The sequence below is a fragment of the Myiozetetes cayanensis genome, unplaced genomic scaffold (assembly GCF_022539395.1).
Source record: "Myiozetetes cayanensis isolate MyiCay16 unplaced genomic scaffold, myiCay2020 scf26, whole genome shotgun sequence".
Classification (NCBI taxonomy): domain Eukaryota; kingdom Metazoa; phylum Chordata; class Aves; order Passeriformes; family Tyrannidae; genus Myiozetetes; species Myiozetetes cayanensis.
In genome coordinates, this window is record NW_026087477.1 from 3,184,036 (window position 1) to 3,207,494 (window position 23,459).

A 23,459-nucleotide genomic window follows, 5' to 3' on the forward strand; every position below is an offset into this window, starting at 1 on the left:
CCAGACTGCACCCAACAAGTCCATATCCCTGTGCCTGCAGGGGTGTCTGCCTTGTTTTCCAGGGTATCTGCCCTCGATATCTTGCTGCAAGCAGCTGCCTGAGATGCCAGGGCATGGGAAGAGCAGGCCCGTGCCCTTGAATGGCTATCAGGGCCTGTCGATGAGCTGAAAGCCCAGGGAGAAGAGATGGCTCTGACAGCTCTGCACTCCTGCTGAACAGCCCCTGTGGAGGATGGTGCCTGTCTTGTGCCCTTGCTCAACTGCAGCTGTTTCTCAGGAAGCACAGGTCAGTGCTGGGATAGCAATGCTGTACACATTATAAACACGGTCAGAAAGTGAACATTATGGTGAATAACTTTATTTTGAAACAGCTTGTCAGAACAAAGTAAGTAGAACACAAACTGTGCTGGTGCTTGGCATCAGGGGGCTGATAGACACCACCCCACCTTGGCTTGGTTGAGCTGCCCTCAGCTTCTGCCCTGCCAGGGGCAGCTGCCCTACACTTGCACCGAAAACCAGGCTGACGTGTGCCAGCACTGGGCAGAAACTCTGAAAAGCTCTAGGCCAGTGTGGTGCTGCATTCCTCCCCTGCCACACCGTACTATGATCTGAGAATCTGAACCCTGCCAAAAAGTATTGCTGTGTTGGCTCGTGGACCAGCCCCAAAGGCGCAGGTGGTCCAGGAGGAGGAGATGGGACTGGGGCTGTGCTGCAGTTCCAGCTGTGTGAGATGTCACTGTGCAGGAGCCAGCCCTGGCTTGGCACTTGCTACAAACCCCTTCACTGGCTGGGGTGTTGGACAGCGAGGCCAACCTCAGAAGCAAGCAAATCATCATCATCATGGGTAGTGCTGCACCCGGGAGGGCAGAATTCCAGGCTTTAAGATCAAATTCAAGAGCCCCGTTTTAGGCCTGTTCAAACACCCCACCGAACCTGCTGCTGCAGGATGAGGGCAGCTCAGTGTCACTCACTGCCTGCCTCATCTGTCTGATTTCCTCACCACCCTGCTTGCAGTTCCTCCGCACCCGCTGACAGCAATCTGTGGTTTTTGGCCTGTGTTAGCCCAGTCTCAGAAACCAAAATTTGAGGCACGCTTGTGATTTGTGCCGACAAGAACAGGAAATACGTGGTGGTGTGGGGGATAGCTGGATCTCTGGACAGAGGGTCCCAGAGCAGCACACTACCTGCAGGCTGACTCGGTGACAAACAAAACTGTAAAACAACAAGGAGGAACAAATGATAGGAAGTGCCTGTCTGACCAAGACTGAGCTCAGTGTCTGGCCTGACCGCTTCCGGCCCAGTGCAGCTGAGCAAGAAGCTGAGCTGTGACTGCACATGGGCAGCCCCAGCAGAGCCTGGGCTTCACTGCAGGAACTCATCATACTCCCTGGGGAGGGGGGAGCGCTCACAGGAGTCCCTCCTCGCTGATGCTGGTCTGAATGTTTGGAGGGGAGAGGGAGCCATCAGAAGGGGTGCCACTGCAGCTTTGGCTCTGCTCTGGGGCTGCAAGACAGGGACAAAACACAAATGCACCTTGTAAAGGAGGCACTGGCTTGTCCCACTGTGGTTGTGTCTGAATGTGCCCAGCGTCCCTCTCAGCTGCATGAGCTGATCCTGCACCCATCCCTGCTGGGTACCAGGGACCTGCCCTCAGCCCTTCTTGTAGGAAGTTGACCAGAAGAGCAGAACACACACTCCAGGCTGGTCACAGGCAAGGGACTTACCTGCTTAGGCTGATGCCGCTCTGGGCGCTGCTCCCGGGGCTGGGCCTGCTGCCGATGCGGAGGTTTGTACAACGAACTCTTCAGGTATTTGTAGAGGTTGCTTTTTAGGTGTAAGGGGTTATAAGCAACTTCCACTTCCAAGCTGTTCAGGGCACTCTGCTCAGGAGAAAGAACTGAATTGCTATGGGATGTGACAGGTGGAGGCTGTGGTTTGTGTGGGAGAGGGATCTGTTGTTTCTAGCGTTGGCAGGGGTGGTTTGCAGGGATGTGTTGCAGACACTCCATGCCACCCTGCAGTGATTGGCTGTGCCGCTACCCACAAGGAGCACTCTTAGCTGTGTATGGAACAAGAGGCATCTGCCACCAGGTCTTAGTGGATTTAAGCATTCCCTTGCAAGATGCGGTCCTATCCTTTCCCATGCCCAGAAACAGCCAACTAACTGGAGCACCCCTTCTGGGCACCATCACCCTCAACTCTGCCACATAAGACCTCTTCCCGCTCTCCACAACAGACATACAACATTGCTCCAAAAGACAGGCATTAACTGTCTATGAAGAAAGCTGTAGGATATGTCCTCTGCTGGAAAGAAGTTTTGGAGTGCTCCATCATATTCCAGCTGTCACTAGACATTTTCACAGCCACTTCCTTCTCTATTTATCTGCTAAGACTGTAGTGAGAGCTCTGCCCTTCCTGGCAGCACCTGGAGCAGAGGCAGACAATTTGAGAGAACAAGAGGAAATGCAGAAGCCTGAATCTACTGGAAGAAACAGAGGTACCCTACGTATCGATTTATCTATTGCCTAAAGCACCTCTCTCTGAGGTGTGAGGAGATCTGTGTTCCCTGGCAATGAGGGAGACAGCTACAGCTTCAGCAGCAGCTGCACTGCCTGTGCATAGGGCTGATCATTGCTCTGATCTCTGCCTGTACAGCTGGACCTTGGCACAGGGGTTAGCGCAGGGCTCCGGTGACTGCCCTGGGACCTGGGCACAGAGCTTAGAGCGGGGCTGCGCTGACTCACCTCTATGGGGCCACGGACTCGCTCGGGGTGCTCAGTAAGGAGGGCTGGGAAGGCTGAAGGCAGCAGGAGCTCCCTGACGGCGACTGCTTTGACAAGTAGAGTGGCAGAGTCGGAAGGGACGATGACGTAATAGGAATGCACCACAATGTTCCAGTTTGGACTCGTGTTCTGAGGTTCGTACTTGGCCAAAAGCATCCACTTCCTTTGCTAAATGGCAAAAGCCAAACCCAATGTGAACAACAGGCAAGAGCCACTTCCTTCAGCACTGTCAGTGTGGGCTGTAGTGCTCAGGAGCAGGCACAGACTCACACATCCGAGTAAGAACAATATTTTGCAGTATGGTTGAGGACATTTTTAAATTAAATGCAAGTCAATTCTTAAGAAAAACATCCAATTTTGCTTTACAACTTGTCAGTAATGGATACTCTTCCACAGTCCAAGCCTAGGTTAATTTTTATTCAGAGTTAAAGATGCAGATCTAACTCCAACTCTGACATTTGCACTTCATATCCCCAAACACTGGATTTCTGATAGGCTTGTGGGTCTTCTCTAAGGTTTGATGTGCTGTAGCATCTTTCGAGTGGATGCCTTGGGGCTGGAAAGATTTACAAGCACAGCTCTGGCCCATAAGATGAGTTGCAGCTTCTGAAAAGTGTTTTCTGGTGCAGGCTACAATCTTACAGGGTTTGCACTAACTATTCCTTTCTCTGGCAATCCCTCCCCATCACACTGCAATTTTCACATACTCACCAGAAGACTGTGACATAAAGCATGGAAGCTGTGCTGGTTTGTCTCCAGTTCATCCCAGTCCAGCTGCCAGCAGCTCGTGGGCTTGATGATGAAGGGCAGGCCATACAGTACAGACTCACAGACCCCCTCAGACTTCAGAGCCCTGTAAGCATATGGCTCCTGTTAGTGCTCTTCAGCTACTGACAGGATGAGAATCATTTTAATAGCAACTGCATAGCTCAAAAATAACTTTTTTTCCCCTATAAATAAACCTCAGAAAAGATACTAGAGAGCATCACTCGTGCTATGCTCTGTGCTTATCAGCCACGAACTGCTGACAGGAAAGCAAGCACATCCTTAGGTGAAGTCACACAGCACTGAGGCTTTGCTTGCTTTTTTACTACTAATCCAACTAATGATCTCAGGCTCTGACATCCAATTAATTGCTGTGGTTTCATTATGTAGTGAGAGAACAGCAAAACTATTGCAATGCCTGCAAGCTACAGAACTTTACACTGGAGGGAAACAACTGTTGCACGAATAACACCTATGGTGTTACACTCATCAGTGCCAGTGCCAAGGCAATACCACTTGTGGCTGTGCTCCTGTCTGTGTGTGGGCTGTGCTGTTCCGTGACAGGAAGAGTTACAGGGCTGAGGGTCTCTCATATCACAGTTTTGCTCACCAGAACTTTTGAGTCCCCCAGTGCTTTATGATGATGTTACCAGGTCCCAGGTTGACACTGCACAGGAAGGGTGAAGCTGCTGTTCCACCACCTCGCAGGTACTGAGTGTGAGGCACGAAGCAACACTTACTTTACCACCTGGAGTTTGTGCAGCCCTGTGGCTGGCCAGGCTGCCACGTGCCAGGGAGAACTGGGATCTGCTGCTCTCACAGTGCCATCAGCCGGCCCCGAAAGCAGAGCTGGGTCGAGCAGTCTCTCCTGCAGGTCGCACTTCAGGCACACTGGAAGAAGGAGACTGGTTTAGGTCACTGGAAATGTTCAGCACATGACATGCTCAAAGCAATTCCAAAAAACATGAGCTATTTTAGTGTTAAATCACTAGATATAAATACAAACTAAGTCCTTTTGTAAGACAGCCTTTACTTAAGTGCAGCTCTGTCACAGACTTTTAGTATTGAACAGAAGGAACACATTTTTTAGGGCCATTCAACTCTCAAGATGTAAAAGGCCCCTTATCTCTTGACTACATGGCTATAAATTCACGTGCTCCTCCAGGCACATTTTGCTGCATAATGGAAATTATTGTAGTCACAGCAGCCACGGGACACGGCAGCAAACAAGCAGCGTTCTGAGCAATAGGCTCCTACCAGACTGAGACAATTCCCAGCTTTCCCAGTCACCTAGAGACCTCGCTCGGTGGGACCTCACTCTCTAAATGGGAGGGAGAAAGGCCCATAGGACAAGCCTGGATAACCTTTAAGGCTGTGGGACTCAGGAGCTCCCTGAAGAGGGGAAGAGAAAATTAAATACTTATGGTGCTCTTGGGTGCAGCGGCATGGCTGAAACCTCCCGACGGAAGGAGGAGATGGAGCTGTTCCCTCTCCATGCCATAGTCATGGAGCCATGTTTTAAACAGCATCTCCAAACTGATGACATTGTCCTCTACGGTTTGCACATCAAAGTCCATTCCCAGGATTGCAATGTCTGTGGGGGAGGGGGAAAAAAAGGTGTAAAAGCACACATATTTTTAGCCATAGAAAAGAACATTCTTTTGCATTTTCCACCCTCCTTAGTACCTTCAGTGCTGTCACAAAAAAAGTGCATCAGAAGCCATCAAAACGCAGCACTGTGACTCCAGGGACACTGCTGGGAGCTGACCTGCTCCACAGGCCACCCCAACACCCTTTCCCTCACTGGGGTGCTGGGACTGTCTCCAAAGAACAAGTTGTGACTGATGTGAACCATGGCAGCACTGGCCTCAGAGACTCCTCAGTTTTAAAGCATTTTCTCCTTTTCCCTTAGCAAGGGACACTGGATATGTGATGCTATGGGAAATCAGAGAGATTGCACAACTAGGGAATTTGGTAGGAATGATAGAAAAGTCCTACTCCTCACCCCGAAGGTGAACCTTACTTTGCAGAATGGCCCGAAGGCTAAATGGCTGAATATTCTTAACTTGCATTAAAAGAGCAGCTGGTCATAGACCTGAGGGGAACAGAAGCAACACTTGGCCCAGACCTGGCCCACAAAGAGGGCAGGTTTCAGCACATTACTGATCAGTGCTGCTTGGTAACCCAGCAGTCCCAGGGTAGAACATCCTAGCAGATGCACCAGGAGGCAAAACTATCTACCACCATTACACCCCATTTCAAACGAGTGGAATCCATAAAATTTAGAGACTTGTTAAACTGAAATTAAAAGGATAAGGTAAATATGTTGGCAAGGGCATAGCAAGTATTTAAGCTCCCATGTCAGAGGTGCAGACAAGTATGTATGGTTGAGTAACAACTTTTAGGCATGGAGAAATGTAGGCTGGAGCATTCGGGCAGATCAAAACCAAGATAAATCCTTACAAAAAAACCCCAAACCAATCATACTTCAAAGGTGCATCCAAACGAGAAGCTAGCTTGTAGAACAGCAGATTAAATAATAATAATAATAATTTAAAAAAAAAAAACAACAAAAAACAACAGGTAGAGGGGAAAACAAGAAAAAAGATGATCAATTTGCAAAATGTGTAAGACGTGCAATATACCCACTTGTAAACACAGAAGATACAGACAGCCTGGTAGCACTGATTGCTTTACCATACAGTCAGGACGTGAAGCATGTTTTCTGAGAATATGAATAAATAGTACAAATAGCCTTTTTTTCCCCATTTGTGTTTACCAGGCCAGTGGGGGACTAAAAACCAGTGCTATATCCATCTGTACCAAGAAATCGTTTCTTTACGCATGCGTATTTCTAGTTGACTAAAATGACACTATGCATCTGCTCCTGTATTAAAAAAAAATCACCCCCCCCGAAATTCATTTATTTCCCTCTACCTGGCAAATAATCCAGGCCTACTATAATGGCTGTAATTCTTCAGATGCTCTGCAACTTGCACCCACCCTGTTGGGCAGCACAGCTGTCACAGCAGGACACACTTCCCCTCTGTCTCCACCTCCCAGCCTTGGGGAAGGCATTGGGATCCTGTAGGTTGTGCCTCTCTCTCTGCAGTCTGGCAAGCACTAATGCTTTATAATTACAGAAACATTGCAGATTTAGCCTCTGCCCCACAGAGGAGCTGCTCTGCAGTTTGAAAAAGCAATCCTTGTCCCTCATCAGGTGGTCTGTGTTCGTCTGGAAACACACCTCCCAAGGAATTCCTCTTGTGAAGAAAGCAGACACTGTTTCTTACCCAGACTGTTCTGAGCATGTTCAAAGCTATTCTAAGATTTGCCAGCTGTGGGGTTTCAAAATATTGGAGTCTTTTCCAGCTGCACTAACCTATGGAGTGTATAACCTAGGGAATAAGCCTATGGAGGGGATATCCTGATCCTGTCTGGATATTAAAAATGCAGTAGGTTCAAACAGCCATGAAACAAACTAATGGAAGAAATACTCTCAGTGGGATGAACCTCTTAATTAAGTGCTCCACTGCAATGTTTATTCTGTAGTTCAACACAGAACTAATCTTGCACTTCCTACATGCTGAATCTTGTAACTTCAATGTTCTTTACTGTATTTTTTTTACAGGACAATTTTTTTTTTTTTTTTCAGAAACAGAGAAAAGGAGTTCCAACAGGTTAAAAAATCCTTTTCATAAACCAGCTGGGCTCCTTTTTCAAATTATTTGAACTACCTCTTCCCTGGTGCTTCTTTTAGAAAGTAAATACTTCATCCCAGTCTTCTACTCAGAAAATTAGAATTTCATCATCTGAAATTTCAATGGCCTTTGCATCCCTATTTATATTTTAATTCCATTTATTGAGTGAAGGGCTATGCAACTCCACTTTTAAAAATAACATGGTGGAGTTTTCCATTCTCTAAAGCAGTCCTCTGACAGAGAGACATAGAGCGTCTCCTCCTCTGAGGTGTCTACTCTTCTAAGGCTTCCCTGCAGGGTTCTGTGCAGCACCAGCTCGATGCAAAGTACTGACAACAACCCTTCTCACCAAAGAAGTCAGCATTTGCAACCACCCAAAATGCTGCCCTCTTTCCATAGGGACAAGAATACCCCAACCTCAGAACTCTATGCATCGGTTCCTTCCACACCTTTATAACCCCCTTTTTTGGTGTGGTTTTGGCATATTAAATGCATTCTAAAGTGAGGTCAGAGTGGCAGAACCTTGATTCCTCCTCCTCCCTTTTCCCCCCCTTAGTGGTAACAGTGCACACCCTTTCTCTAGCCAAGCAGTTTTACCTGCAGAGGCCTTCTCAGAGTTCAGAATAACCAGCCATGTCTCACAGAGGGAAAGGAAGCTTTTAATTGGCAGTAAGAGGGTTGATGTCCCTCTAAGTGCTGGATTATAGGACTCAGTGTTTGGTTTGGTCTGCCAGCAGCTCAGTGGGATGCAGGGGCAGCACGGAGAGCCATCGTCACCTGTAGCAGACACACCAATGAGTGCTGTGCTGCACATGGGGGAAAACCAGCCTAGACTCCTGCTATGTAGCATTTTATTGTTTTACCAGCCTTGAGAAAGAGCTGAAAGGACCAAGGAGATCTGAAAGCTAGGAAAACCAAAATGCAGGTATGAAAGCTGCAGTTACAGCAACATAGCAATGTATTGAGCTGGAACTGGACTTTGCATCAGCATCCCGCTGGTTTATTTAGAGTCTGCTCAGCACCTTTTGCTCTAAACCAAAAACGGTCAAAACAGGACCTAACAGGACTTTCAGTTTCTGAATTTCTCACTGCTTAAATTCCCACTGCTGAGAACTGTCAAATTAAGAGAGGAGTTCTTCAGAGATATGGCCAGGAAAAATCCAGGGTCTGGAGTGTACTTGCTCATTCCTTCACTAATGAATCATGTGGCCAGGGGTGTGACGGACAGGGCAAAAGGGAACCCGCAACCCACCTAAACATTCCCAGTCCCTACAATGACAATTGATCAGAAATTTGCTACTGTAACCAGAAAAGAGAGATAGAGACAAGTAAGGCAACAGTATCCAGCATTGCCTGTCACTCAGTAAAAACAATATTGACATTGCTAGGAACAGGTCTTACACTAACTTTGGAAGGCATCTGGACTCAGTTTTTTAAATTCATTATCAACTCATTGTGAGAACTTGCTGTGTGAAGCAGAGCTTGGAACCAGGTGCGTCTTGTTCATTGGGGAATTTAAGTGTCTGCAGGAAATACCTGTAAAAGGAGACCCGTTGTGGAAAGTGAAGGCTGTAAAGAACTCACTGGTGTGTGGAAAGTGAAGGCTGTAAAGAACTCACTGGTGTACAACCACTGGTTACTGAAGAAATACAACCTTAATTGCTCAAGAAAAACTGTCCTAAGCATGGAGAAAAGCAGCAGTAGGTAAACAAGAACATTATTAGTGACAAAAAAACAGTTAATCAAGAGGCTGAGTACCTGATTTAGTCAGTGAAAGAAACTCTTCCCAGCACTGTGCAATATGTAGTTCAGCAGAAAGGACTAAGGAAGGGGACCCTTGAAATTGCAAACTGCCTTCCTGCCTCTCTTTTCCCCACTACCTGCTTCAAGGATTCAGGTTGCCTCTGCTTGCATCGAGGACCTTTTGATCAGGCAGTCAAGAGCCCAGGGTGATGTTCAGCAGCAGAAGGGGTGTGCGTGAGTCAGTTACCCCCATAAACTCAGTATATTTTTCTCTTTAATCCCTCAGTGAAGCTGTATTGCACATGATGTAAACTTTAAGTAATACTTGGAGCTGAATTAATGCATGGAGTCTATACACTCCTTTTGCCCAAATGTGCTAAAGCTCCAGAGAAGTGCTGTGGTACAAACTTCCCGCTGTTCCTCCAGGCACAGCAGCTCTCACTTACCCAAGTGACATTAAATGGCACAAAGGAAAGTGACAGATATCAGACCAAAGCAAGAACTAGTGGCTGTCCTGCCCAAACCTCCCTGAGCACCTTGCCTGCCTTACACTCACCACTGCTGCTGGGCTCTTCTGCTGGCACACACTGCTCCACATCCTCGGGCTCCAGGAAGTCTCTTTTCAAAACCTCAATGACTTGTATTCTTCGAAGACTCACAAGGTCTACATCTTTTAATTTCTTTTCCAGCTGCTTTACCATTTCTTTGCTGGACTGGCTAGTCAGAATTGTGATCTGAAACACAAACCAGAGTGTGCAAGAGCTGCCTCTACCCTAATCCTCTCTTGACAGGTGATAATGCCTGGTCTGTTTGAATAGCACTGGTCCCACCTATGGAGGAAGGAGAAATCTCACTGAAATATCTCATCCATTCAAAACCAGATTTGAAAGCTATTTTTTTGAGCTTTGGCTTACTTTAAGCCAATATGAAATGGACTGAGAGGGTCCCTGGAGGAACATCTGTAGGTTTTGTGCCACTGCTGGAAGGTGGAATAATTCACAGGTGTCTTGAGCTCTGTGCTTTGCATGTACAGTCAGTGAGTCCGTGTGTGTAAGGAGGGACTTACCCTGACACCACTTCCTCCCATTGCTGTGTCACTTATAGTTCAAATAGATTAAATCTGGCCTTCTCACTTGAAAGCTGAATGGGAATTTTATATTTTTTAAAAGAAGAATACAGTCTATCCTAAAGATATTTCTTAAGAGAGCAGCAGTAAGTGTGATACCCACTACTACTATTTGGTGTAATACTGAGTAAGTAACTGCAAGGAGTTTTTAGAAGAGTTTCTAGAAACTTGTCAGGCATGTTTAACACCAGCTTCCTGGGTGAGGACTCTCTTGTGTGTGCCTGAGGGTCTCAGTGCAGCAGCTGGAGCACAGCTCAGGTGGGAGGTCTGTCCGTCTGTGATTGTCAGCGAAGGTAGGAACAGACCAGACAGTGAAGGGGTGACATGGCCTGGGAGCCAAGGGGGTTTCAAGGGTGAGAATGGGGGAGGAGCTGGGTGTTGGAGGGATGAGGAGATTTCTAGACAGGTCTGTGTGTGTCTGCGTGTAACAACTGTGACAGTTTGTACCAGTAACTGGAGCCTTGGGGACTCACATGTTCAGATGCCAGAAACTAGGGAAACTGGGATCTAGGAGCAGGTACTGGGTAGACTGAATGCCTGAGACCAGCTGCTGGAGTGATCCACATTGTAGGCATGCAGACAGAGATGTGTGTGTGTACACACACATTTATCTATGCATATATATATATTCCCCCAGATGGATCTCATCCTGCTCAGACAGAGAGGTGCACAGGCTGAGACCATCAGTGCAGTGTGTGAGTGTGTGAGTGCTCTGAGCATCTGTGATCTGTGTGAACACATACGCCTGTACATATGTGTTACATGTGTGTTCTGTGTTCATTTGCCTGATGGGAATATCAGCTCAGCCTTGCAATTTGTAGGGCCTAGGGACATGGAGGTGTGTCAGCCTTGCTGAAGCCAGATCAAGCCTAATTTCCCTAACAAAGTAAACCTCTCCAACCAAACTTCTCCCTAGTGTTTGCCTCTGAGTTACTGGGAATAAAGATATTATCATGGCCACCTTTTAGGAACTAATGAAAATGGCTTGCAGGAACTGCTCTTAAGCTGGGGGTAGCTGAACTGCCTAAAAGAGCTAAAGCAAGAGCATTTGCTATACTGATGCATCAGCGTATGATGAATTTTTATTTCCTCAAAACCGTGGTTGTATTATATCTGTAGCGTGTTACTTCCAATTTACCCTTTTCACAACCTGAGTCAGACTAGCACATGCTGGTCAGAGACCAGGAGAAATATTTTACCACATACAAAAGTGGAGGTAGCTACTTTGACTTCCTTTTGTTTTACAACAGTTTCTACATATAATCCCTTAATGCCATTATACTTCCCAATCTGACAAAAAAATGGGCTACTGCTGACTTGAAAAATGCTTTTCATCCTATTGCAGGTTGGCCACATTTCCTGCCCTTGTAGCTGCTACTGAGATTTAGTTTTGTCGATGCTGATGATTTTTCCCCTCCGAAGTTAGGATCTCAAAAGAGTAAGTAATTCTTTCTACTTTTAACTACTAGTTGGGTTTTAAATGATTACAGGTTGTAACAAAATCTGCCTCCTATGCTTACTGGTCAGCTAGGAATATTCTTTCATCTTTGTGTTTTGACTGTTATGAAAATGCACATTTGCCTACAGCTGATTTGCACGAGCAGATAGTCAGTGGCAACCCTGTGCTCTAAAAACTGGACACCGTGGTCTCACACTACAGCAATTGCCCTCTAATAGAGGTGTAATGCTTGCACAAGCACTCATGTTCCTGCTACTCACACACTTGCACATGCATCGACAGCTTCTGACAGGCTGTTTCTTCACCCCTCTGCTGTGGTCCTGTCCCTGTTATTCCTGCCTGGGCCTGGCTGTCCCAGGGAGCTCCTCGATGCTGGTCCCTGGAGTGCAGCTCAGGAGGAGTCTCTTCCACATTGGGGAAAGTACGTGGAAAGCTTTTTGGTTTAACTCATTTTACTTTAGAAGTGTAACAAAAAAACCAAAAGCCAAAGAGTGCCTCTTTCAGAAGAAAAGGCTTCAAAAACAGAAATGGTGACTTGTGGGAGATGTCAAGTACTCAGGCACCGCACATAGTCTGTCTGATACAGTTGAATGTAACAGGGTAAATGCTTACTTTAACTGGCCTATCTTATCCAGGCTTCACTTCCAAGAAGGAAGCATTAAAACCCCGTATTTTTTATTTCTTCAAAAGATACTGTATCTGAGCAAAACCACTCAAAGGTCTTCTGAGAAAAGGAAACAGAAATACAAATTCAACTTACTCTGCATAAAAAAAATGCTTGTGATGAAAAAAACAATGCAATCACTTAAGAATCTGAAGCAGAAAGCTGCCTCTTTTAGAAACATGGCCTTCTACCGGTCTGTGATCACAGCCTGTCACTGCAGCATGTCTTACATCCTCTTGCAAAGAGAAGTACAATGTACTTGCATAATCTAGAGGAACAAGGATTGCTTAGTGGAATATAAACTCCCTATACTCATGGATAGCTTAATTTTGAATGTAGCTTATGCCTTCAACTATACTAGAAGTCATCCTGGACTTTGTTGGGTGTCAAAAAAGGTCTTGTCTACAATGTATACTCAGTCTGTTCCAACCCCCAGCTTTACAAAAGCGCAAATCCCATTTGAAATGGGCAGGAAAGATACCTCAAGGCCTTAAGAAAACACAGAAAGGCAGAAAATCAGGAGGAAGACTTCCTGGATAGGCAAGTGAGTCCCAATTACAGCTAGGAGAGTCTGCCTGATCACAGCATGACTCTGTGTGACTCCGGAAGGGTTAAAGGATCTAAACAAAATAAAAGGATTCCTGAAATTTCACTCATGGAAGTCTCAATTCGTTTTTATGACTGACAAAGCTCCAAAGCCAGGTGGACCCTGAGCCACTGAAGTTTGAAATAAAAGACTGTTTGGAGATGATATTTCTTATGTCCAGAGGAAAACACCATTTTTTTGAGTCCTTCCCCCTCTAACTCTCTGTTCCGTCACATCAGTTGGTGCTGCTTAAAAAACACCGCTTCCCTGTGAACCTTGCTCTGTTTTCTACCTTCGTATATCTGTTCTCGTGTGTTATTAGCAGCTTCCCTCCTTCTTATGCAAGCACACACACCCGGATGAGAACACAGCCACCAACACCTGTTAGATCCTGTCCCAGGAAATCCAATTGATAGGACTGCTGTACATATAGTTTTCCCTAGATAATGTCCCCTTTTCCACTGGAATCTATACAGAGGGATTCAAGGACTTGGTATTTCCATCCAGGATTTCTGGACAGTGGATCTCTGAAACAGCCAGACTGCTGAATACCTAAAATGTTCTGGCATGTTCACTGTACATGAGATTATCCATTTATAAAGCATGATTGGTGAAATGGGATGGCTTTCACTACCTTCCCAACATTCTCTTACCTCAACAGAACTGTTCGTTGAGCCTCCTGCTGCTGTGTGTCTGCTGTATTGTTTGAATTGCTGCAATCCATCCTGCACAGCTTGTACCACTCCATTCCCCCCCTGTGGGAAACAGCCTTCTGCTGGAAGCAAACGGAGCTCCGAAATGCAGGCTTGAATTCGTGCAAAGTTTTCTTTCACTTGCTGCAAAACAGTGTTCAGTGAACATGAAAGACTGTTAAACAAATAATATGAAATATCTTTCCATAATGTGGAAGAAGGTTTTTTGAATTCACAGCACTGAGCTTAGACTGGGGGCAGGAGCCAAGTCATAAAACAGTGAACAGTAATATGGATTCAACCCAGCTGGTTGTTAGGTCAGTAACAATACACATGACCGCTCCTCAAGTTTTCAGCTGTCTCCCTGTTGCTAAGCCAAAATGCAGGAATAGGACATGACCCTTTTCTCTAGCCCTGTGTAACAGGCAGAACTTGGGACATGAATAGGAACACTGAGATGGTGGAACATCCCCAGGCCACAGTCACTCCTGCCATATCTCTGCTCTTTGTTCACTGAGCTGTGAACCTCTGGAATTCCTTCAGGAGGGTTTGGAGTTAGAGTGTGGCTCAAAAATGAGTTCCACAAGCTCATGCCATCAATGCCAGGGAGCACCATCAGCTGGAGGTGCTCTGCTCAGTCCTTATTCAGTCCCACATTAAAAGTTTTTGATGCTTTAATGCTCACATCCTATCTTGTCACCATTTGCTGTCCTCTACAGTTATCTACGTACTTTCTGGTTTCTTTTTCTTTGCCTCCCTGCCCTTTCCAGGGAAGCTCTTTGGACTTGTCAGACCCTTTTGGGGAGACCATAAACAAACACCCAGGAAAGACTACGACAAAGGTTACCGTATATGACACTTCCCCATGTATTCTCCCACTCTTTCTTTTCAGCTCGGGGACTTTCCTGACTTCACATGACTTGTCTAACAAGCACCCTTTAATACAGCTCTTTCTTGATTCCTCACTGAACAGTGTCAAGTCTTTCTCTAGCTGGATCAGAAAGACATTGTGCTCACAGTCTGCCCTGTTGAGACATGGGCAAATTCAGGGGTGCAGGAGAACTAATGGAACCCTGCTATTTCTGAGGAAGGCTGAAATGGACACATACTCATCAGACAGAGATGTAAAACTGCTCCTGATTCTGGAAGCAGACTACCAGACACCACTGTTAGTGAAATTAGGTTCACTGAGCCATAGAAACATGTAGAATGTCCTGAATTGAAAGGAACCCACAAGGATCATCCAGTCCAACTCCTGGCCCTGCACAGACACTCCAACAACCCCCGCCCGTCCCTCAGCGTTGTCCAAACTCTCCTGGAGCTCTGGCAGCCTTGGGGCTGCGCCCACTGCCCTGGGGAGCCTGTTCAGTGCCCAACCACCCTCTGGGGGAAGAACCTTTTACCTGAGATCCAACCTAAACCTCCCCTGAAAAAGCTACAGCTGTTTCCTTGGGTCCTGACACTGGTCACAGAGAGAGAGATCGATACTGCCCCTCATGAGGAAGCCGCAGACCCTGATGAGCTCTGCCCTCAGTCTCCTCTTCTACAGTTGAACAAACTAAGTGACCTCAGCCACTCATAGTCTGAAGAACACAGTCACCTTGAAATACTTTACTGTTCCTAAAAGTGAAAGAACAGCTCTGAAAACCAGCTTCAGTACAATATCAGATGTCTGAAACAAAGAGATGGCTCCCAGAGCAGAACACCCAAAGAATGCTGGGGAGAAGGGGAGTGGGAGCTCACAGTCTGCGTGCACACAGCCTAACTCAAGTCTTTGAGTGTGAACTTTGCTGTCTTGGACAAGTCCAAAAGAAATGCAGTATTATGGCAAAAGAGCTGATGTGATGACCAGTCATGCAAACAGGAGGGGTATTCTTAATTCTCTATACAGCATTGCTGAGTCCAGAACTGGAATCAAAAACCAGCAGAGTGAATATACAGAAGGGCTTGGAAGTTATTAAGTGGTTGTAAAAATGCCTTGCAGTTAGATTTATAATTTGTTCTCTTAAATTTACCAGCTGGAAGACTGAGAAAGGACTTGCTTCTATTTAGATGAAGAAAGGGTAAAATACAAGCAGTTTCTTTGATCTAGCCAAAAGAGTAAATATATTAACAAACCCTTGGAAGCTAAAACAAATAAATTCAAATAAGAAACCAGGTGCAAGTCTCACAATGACAATGATTAACCACTGGAAGAAATCATCAAGAAAAGTACTTGATTATCCACCTTGTAATATCTTCAGACCCAAACTAGATGGCTTTCTGGAAGAAGTGTTTTAATGATATATGGCTACTTTGATGAAATACAATAGCCTGTAACATGAAGAAAGCCAAACAATGATCTAAAGGTTCCCATCTTTAAAAACTGTGACTATCAAAATGAAGAATTGTTGTTTAAATAAAGAAGACATCTGACCAAGAGCAGCAGAGTCATAATACTCATAAGTAGAGGGATTGTGTCAAGGGCCAGACGTCCTCTGGTGAGCCACAATTACCAGATGAGATTGGAGGTAGCTGTCAGCCAGCACATGCTGGACCAGTGCCAGGACATACCCAGTATTTATAAAAGTAGGTATTTGGCCCCAAACACTCACAAACTAACTTGGACATAATGCAAACTCAGAGAGAGCACGTCTGGAACCAGCTGTGAAACAGATCACCGAGATCGTCCTGCAGTGACATGCCAGGACGAATTACCACTAAATTCATCCTAGGAAGCAAGAAAAAGTGTTTGCTCTTAAAGCCCCTAATCAGAGTGATTCCACGGTATCTTCAGAAAACGTTTCTTTGGTATTCCCTTAGTCATCTGAGTCACACTATCTATAACCTGTTCTATAAAATAAAGCAAGCAGCTGCGTGGTACTTGGTTGCTGGCTGAGGTTAAACCAAGACACACCATTAACCACCTTCTTCTTGCAGATCACATTCGGTAAATTACTGTTATCTCTGATTTTTTATTTTTCCCAGTTGGTCTCTACCTTTCCTGAGATGTGAAAACTTAACAAAACATTTCAGAATGTTTTCACCATTGCTGTATGAAGTGGAAGGGTTAGTTCTGTGTGTTTACATTAATGTTGTGCAAATGAGATTGCTCGGTGTGACTGTTTCTAACACTATGACTTCATAGATTCTTGTGCACTTTACCATGCACAAACTGTTACTGTAGAGCTGCTTGTCATTCTCCATCTACATTTATTCCACTGTATAGCCCCAGATGAGTGCAATACTTGTTCTTATTGACTTAGATCTATATATTTAAAAGCTGTGCAGATGTGGTGCTTAGGTACATGGTTTAGTGATGGAGTTGGCAGTGCTGGGTTTAGGATTGGACTTAGAGGTCTTTTCCAATCAAAATGATTCTGTAATCGTGTGATTTCAGGATATTTCTCAAATTTGGCAATAATATTTTAACTCTGCACCTCTTCATTTAAATATCTGAAACCAGTGGTAATATTTTTTCACTGTCCAAATTATTACAGCTTGGGCTGTGTTTGATAATTCTGATAGAGAAGCAGTACAGATAGTGGAGAAAGTACCACAGGAATGGTACAGACGAGAACAAAACCTAACTTATGCATGTGAGCAGCTTCACAGATCAAAAATATTACACTTCTTTTAAACTTCACTTTTCATAAAATTCTGTGAAACTATGCTTTTTGAGAATGATTAATTTTTAGATACACATTTGCAGTAAATGGTAACTTTCTTTACTGAATGACAACAATATATTGCATTCCCATTTGTGAGCTCCCCAGGGCCCCAGTTTTGGCCATACCGTGAAGGGAAGCAGACACTCCTGCTGGGGCTGCACCACATAGAGGCTCAGCAGGGGCACACGGCAGGGCCCTGCCAAGCCACATGCCAAGCACAGCGTGTTTTCCAGAGCCTCAGAGAGCACAGAGCAAGTATTGGCCCAGGAAAGTGATGTGACATCCACAATGAGAATCCGTGATGGCTGCTGGCAGTGGGCTTTAGTAGCAGGAAAAGTTCTCCGTGTTTCTGAGAGTAATTTTCTGGAATTCATGGCTTCTGAACACAGGTACTACATGTCCAATTACCCATCTGCATCTGAATGGGAGAAATAAACAAAGAACAGCAATGAGTGAGACTTTCTCTTTCCCATTCAATTTAAACCAACCTGAGGCACAGCAGACGTTAATGACAGAAGTTCCTGTATCTTTCTCCAAAGCAATCACTGTCCATACTCTAGGATAAACCCACAAAAGACAAGAGAAAATGCATGTGGTCAGAAAACAAAATGCTTCAACTAAAGACCCGTGGCAGATACTCTCTTACAGGTGCGGCTGGAGCAGCTACAAATGTTGGCAGCACAGCCATACTTGAGCTGTGTGACATGTCTCCTGATCCCCTAGTGGGGCTCAGGTGCATCCATGGCCAGCAAACAATGTTCAGCAGCTACTGGAAAGCAAGACTGTGAAATCCTCCTCCTAGTTCTGCAGTGGCCAACAGGTTCTACCCAAACACCAAGGAGAACACAGTCCCTGCTCCTTCATACCTAGCAGTATAGGACAAGTAGCTACTATATCCAAAAAAGAACATCACGATGCATCAAGAAAATATTGCGTATACATAAATATTACTTGGTGGATGGGAGAACCAACTTTTATCCTTCAGATTGTCTAACACCTGGGATAAGCTCTCTGCACTGACAAAAGCTTTGATGAACACATAGCACTGTCTCGTCCTGTTCAACAACATGGGAGCACTGCAAACCTTAAAGCATCTGCAACGTCAGAAACTCCAACAGAATTTACTTCCAGCCAAGTACCACCTTTGATTCCCAGAGTTGGCTGGCGATGCTGGGAATGCTGTGCAGGGAGGTAGCTGTGCTTCACGTGTCCCAGAGCTGTGCCAAGCGACACAGAGGTTTGTTAGAGCAGCTCAGGAATGCTGCCAGTGTCAGGTGACGGCTTGCACAAGGCAGGGGAGGAAAGATGAGGGCTCCCCAATTCCCCGTCACCTTTGCGTGGGAAGAGAGGTAAGGCCTCTTGTTGCAAGGCCCTGGGAGACCACAGATCCCTTCAGCACATGAACAGAACATATGGTCAGGACACATTTCTCCCCCACCTCTTTTTGTTCATTCCCTTTCAAATATCCACCCTTGCATCCATCAGCATCACTACGTATCATCTCTGCATGCATAAGGCTCAGCTGGTGCCTTGAGAGACCCTCCCTTGAGAGACAATCTTTCAGAAAACATGACCATTTCTGGTAAACAGTCACAGAGAAGCAGAGAGGAGCAAACAGGAGTGTGCTGTCAGGTCTTCGGCCTCCTGTACAAATCAGAGGAAACCAATCAGCCCCAAGCAAACACCTCGCAGTTTGTCTCAAAGGTGTAGAGCCAAAGGATTGAGATGTGCTCATCCACAGACCTGGAACATGATGCTTGTTCCCCCACCCATCTCCCTTCAATATATACATCTTAAGCACAAGAGCCAGCATTTTCCTGTTAATTTGTTTTTCTTTGTGAACAAAGAATCTTCATAAAATCTTCACCAAATCTGAACAAAACATTCAAGTGCTCTTTGTAAGGATATTGAAAATGCTTCAAAAATGTGCCTTGGTCTTGGTAGTAACAGTACTGTATAACCATACAAGTCTATCTGTGTCCAGAAAACTGTTTTTATAATTGCATATACCTTCTCAATAGGAACTAGAATAAACTCTTTCTTCCTACAGCTGTGTCAATTCCCAGTAGAATTAGTAAGTTTGATGCATTTTCTGTACTGGCTCTGGTCAGAATCCAGGCCAGTATGCATGCCCGTCAGTTGTATGTATGTTCAGCTCAGACAAAAAGCTCTTTTATGTTCACCAAGAAGGCAAGATACTGTATTTCCCACAGCCTCCAGCACTTCGGAGTAAGAATTTCTGTAAGTCTTGAAAAGAGTAATAAATGTTTTTCTATTTGACTGAAATATCATCAGAAAAAAATTCTGTATTTCTAGGATTCTTGTCAGTGAAGGCAAAACAGAGTGATCACAGTTTGAATTCCAAAACCGAGGCTAACACTTTAGAGCTGGTGAAAATGTTATACATATTGATCTAGATCATGGAGATATGTGTACGTATCTTGCTTTGACTAGTCCTCTGATATAATTTCACTGTCAAATGAAAAACCGCCAGATACCACTTTAATTGGTGTCTCTTCTGGACCTTTACAATTTGCAGGAGAGTTTACTAAATTACATCACTGAATCTGGGAAAATACTTGTCTGTCTGAATTTTTTGCGATGAAGCTTCATACCACTGAGCTTTGCGAGCCCCCAGTGCTTTATCAAACAAGGAAACAAAACCCATCCAGCAGTCAGAATCTACAAGAGTTGGGTGTTTGATTTGCATTGGGTTCAGAGAGAAAAGTGAGCCTTGATGCTGAAGTAGACACAGTTTTCCTAAACTTGAATGAATTCTCTCATTCTTGACACTTTACAGGACTATGCTTATTTTAAAATGCTTTTGTAAAATAGATCCCTCATCAGCTATACTCTTTACTAGCTCAGTGAATTTCATTTCTTCATAATTGTCATGTCTTAATTAATCTCCGCTTAGCAACATTAGTATGATTTATATGCAGCTCTCTGTATATTATTTGACATACAGTGTAAACTGCCCACCTCTGTCACAGCCTCCTGTCACACTTGGCTCTGGTGAGGTTGGATAGCTAAAGAATTCTGTATAATCGTCTAACTGGTTGCTGTGGTAAAACGGCATCTTCATTTAAGCAGCGAGTGAACCACCAGAGGCTCCATCCTATGGGACAATTCAGTGTGCACGAGTGAAAACTGTTAGTTCTGGCAGCTGCTATGACATTAACTTCTAGCTCAATAAAATGGAACTTACCAGCTGTCAGAGCTAACAGTGATGTACATTTTGCTCAATGCAAGAAGACATTTCAGAACGAGAAAAACAGGGACATAAAGAAAACTTTATCATACTGAGTACCTTGTGAATGCTGAGGACATTCTGCACTTGCATATCATCCCATATGCTTAATTTGTTCCAGTTATACAAAACCATCAAATAATATCCAAGTCTAAGAAAGTAACACCAAAGCCACTGCTTAAAGAGTATTAAGGATAGCTGGTTTAAAAATGTGCCATTTTCTGAGTAAGCTTCAAGACCCAGGGAAACATGAATATTCTCATGTGGAAAACAGATCAAGCTGCATAAATAAGTGGGTTTACTAGAGAATAAACCAGCAACCAATTGAGAAGCCTGAGACATGGAATGGCTGTGCAGTGGTAATGGCCTCTGTTTTGCATCTTTTTGTCCACCTAGACTAGAAAGGAAGGTATTTATTTAAAAAGGTGGGGATGAACAGAAGAACAAAACCAAAAAAACCAAAAGAGTTAGTACAAAATCAAGCTACTGAAAATGAAATTATTCAAGATCCTATATAACAGAAGATATTATGTGTTATTCTATACATCAGTGCTATAACCAATCATAAATAAATGGCTTAAGGCTTGTGCTTTTATTGACACAAACCCACCAAATCTTTTTAAGAACAGTCACTTTATATTAGTGTTAAAATCACTCATTATAACCGTCATAGATTTTTTTTCCTTAAAAGAAGTGGAACTATAACATAAGGGGAGTTTAGAAAAAGGCGTTTTCTAGTACTGAAGCAGCAAGTTATGATGAAACCTTATCAAGCAGTGTGTGGACAGAGCAGCAGAGCAAGGAAAAGCTGCCACATAATCCACATAGTGCCCAAGTGCTCCAACTGAACAACAGCCAGCTCATAAACCCCACCAGGAGCGCTCTGAGGAAAGCTGTGTTATCAGGGGGGACTTGTGTTTGAGTGACGGGCTGGAATTCTCAGAATTAAACTTTATAGGTACTGTAATATCTTTTCGATGAGATTATGTGTACAGCTAATGAAGCCTCACGGGGTAGGTGCTCCGTCTTGCCTGGCATCTTGATTAAGAAACTAGAATGACATGATGTCAAGACACACACTAATCTGATATAAACCTGCATAATTCATGAGCCCCAGCACATGCTGCACACAGGGAATCACCACAGAGGCTGTTTTAATGGGCACATGGGAAATCCCGAGATATACCCAAGTACTGGAGTAGACTGGAATTGTCCCCCAGTTTATGTGTTTCGATGGATCCTCTAACAGAATTTCTTCTATCCTGGATGTGGCCTCTGAGTCTAAATTTTCAGTCTCACTGTAACATTCTCACAGGTTTATATTCCCTGTACTTTTTTAAAAAAAGCTTTAGATAGCAACACTCCCTCCCTAATGAACTCTGTGGCTGGATCCTCAGAGCAAGGAGGATACAGCACACAGCAGCCTGCTGCCCTTGCCTTCTGGCCCACAGGAAAGCCTACAAATCCCACCTGGAACATGGTCACTGAGGTCTCTAAACTGGGCAGCCTCGACCACCACAAGCCAGCTCTGCTCCATGGCAGTGCTTGGGAAGGGCAGATCCCCCTTCTCCGCTTTGCCCACAGCCGGTGCCTGCTGGAGAGGGGCAGGTGGGAATCAGGGTGAGTCCCCAGCAGGTCGGCAGAGCAGATGAGGCGGGTGAAACACTGCCTGTGCCAGTCCTCCTTCAGAAATAAACTCAGAGTCCCTTGGGCAGGGCCCTGCTGCAGGGGATGGATGGGCTGGCACACTGTGCTGGGCTGCACAGGGGCTGGGACAGCCGTACTGGGCTGTACAGACGCCGGGACAGCCACGTGTTCATGAACGGTGGCCAAGCTACAAAGGGGTGTCAGGGCACACCAGCACCTTTGCTGAGGTCTTTCACATCCCATGTGTTTTCCAGACATTACTTCTTGCTGCCACGGCATCTTTCTCTGTACTGGCCACTGTGTGAGGCACAGAGCAGGGAGGTAAGCACTAGGTTTGCTCCTTTAATGAATTTCATGAAATTCTGGCAGGGGAGCACTGCTTTCGTGCTGCTCACACCACTGCCAGTGAGATCTGGGATGCAGAGGCCTCCCAGCCCATACTCCCGGAGTTGCTTAGGAGCTTGGAGGATGCACTGCTCAGTTTCCATGGAAGCAGAGGTTTTTCTTTTTGCTCTCCCAACTTCGAAATATCATCGACATGGTTTTACACAAGTGAGTCTGGAAAAAAAGATCCTTTCCCCTGCCGCGTCCGTGGTTTAGAGTCGGGCCCGGGCCAGTGCCCGTTCCCGCACCTGCCGTGGGCGCTCCCCGCTCCCGCATTTCCCCCAGTTAGTTCCCTTCAGTACCGGGAACGCCGCGGTTCCGGGCACGGACCCACCTGGGCGGTGCCGATTCCCGATCCCGAGCAGGTCCCGAACCTCGGGCGCGGCTCCCGCAGCTCCGCGTGCGGGAGGTGGCTCCGCGCATGCGCAGGGATGTCCCCGCGCCGGCTCCTCCTCGGCGTGGTGCGGGAGCAGCGGGAAAGGGGTGCGTGGGAACCGGAACCGCTCCCGCTCCAAGAAGATGAGGTTAATGAACCTCCCAGCAGAGCAGATCTTCAGAGCTGATGTACTCGGCAGTCGAAGTCATCAGCAACGAGGCTTTTCGCTCCGACACCGAATGAAGTAAGAAAAGCCACTGCCCTTCCTGCCCAGGCACCAGCACATCAGGGCTTGCGGGAGCCAAGGACGTCGCTGCTCTTTGAGTTCTCAGCCGTGCCCGCGGGGGTGGAGGCATCGTGTTCCTTCTACCTGTGCTCCAGGGCAGCCAAAAGCACCAGCACATCCCCTGGGCCTTTTTGGGAGCCTGAGGTGTTGCAGCACTGGTAAAACCGTAGGGGGAACATCTTCTCTCACTAATTTTTGTATCATACTCGAAACTTTAAAAGAAAAGTTAACATTGTGTAATTTACCAACTGACTTGCACTGGTTACACTGAAAGTGCTGAATAGTTGTAGGGTATAGTTTATTGGTTGTATTTAAGCCATTTGGTGTTTGTTTAAAAAGGGAGGTGA

The 23,459-nt window shown here is 45.6% G+C and overlaps 1 protein-coding gene across 2 annotated transcripts; it reads right to left on the bottom strand.

The window, feature by feature from the left end:
- Positions 1-1,041: 1,041 nt before the first annotated feature.
- Positions 1,042-22,866, bottom strand: M1AP (meiosis 1 associated protein). Of its 2 annotated transcripts, XM_050321000.1 has the most exons (10): positions 22,785-22,866; positions 17,295-17,587; positions 13,481-13,663; positions 9,549-9,726; positions 4,969-5,142; positions 4,289-4,439; positions 3,495-3,636; positions 2,745-2,951; positions 1,725-1,880; positions 1,042-1,503 (listed from the first exon to the last, which is right to left on the bottom strand). In XM_050321000.1, the coding sequence occupies exons 2-10, from the start codon at positions 17,541-17,543 to the stop codon at positions 1,363-1,365; spliced, it is 1,581 nt and encodes a 526-aa protein (XP_050176957.1). In that variant the 5' UTR covers positions 17,544-17,587; positions 22,785-22,866; the 3' UTR covers positions 1,042-1,362. The 2 variants fall into 2 exon arrangements, with proteins under 2 accessions (XP_050176957.1, XP_050176958.1); XM_050321001.1 differs by lacking the exon at positions 22,785-22,866 and having other exon boundaries at positions 17,295-17,601.
- Positions 22,867-23,459: the final 593 nt, after the last annotated feature.

Coding starts and splice junctions, on each gene's coding strand:
- M1AP (XM_050321000.1), bottom strand. CDS start 17,543: ATGAATTCCAGAAAATTACTCTCAGAAACACGGAGAACTTTTCCTGCT. Junction 9,727..13,480: donor CAACGAACAGTTCTGTTGAG/GTAAGAGAATGT, acceptor TTTGTGTTTCAG/ATCACAATTCTGACTAGCCA. Junction 1,504..1,724: donor AGCGGCATCAGCCTAAGCAG/GTAAGTCCCTTG, acceptor CCTGTCTTGCAG/CCCCAGAGCAGAGCCAAAGC.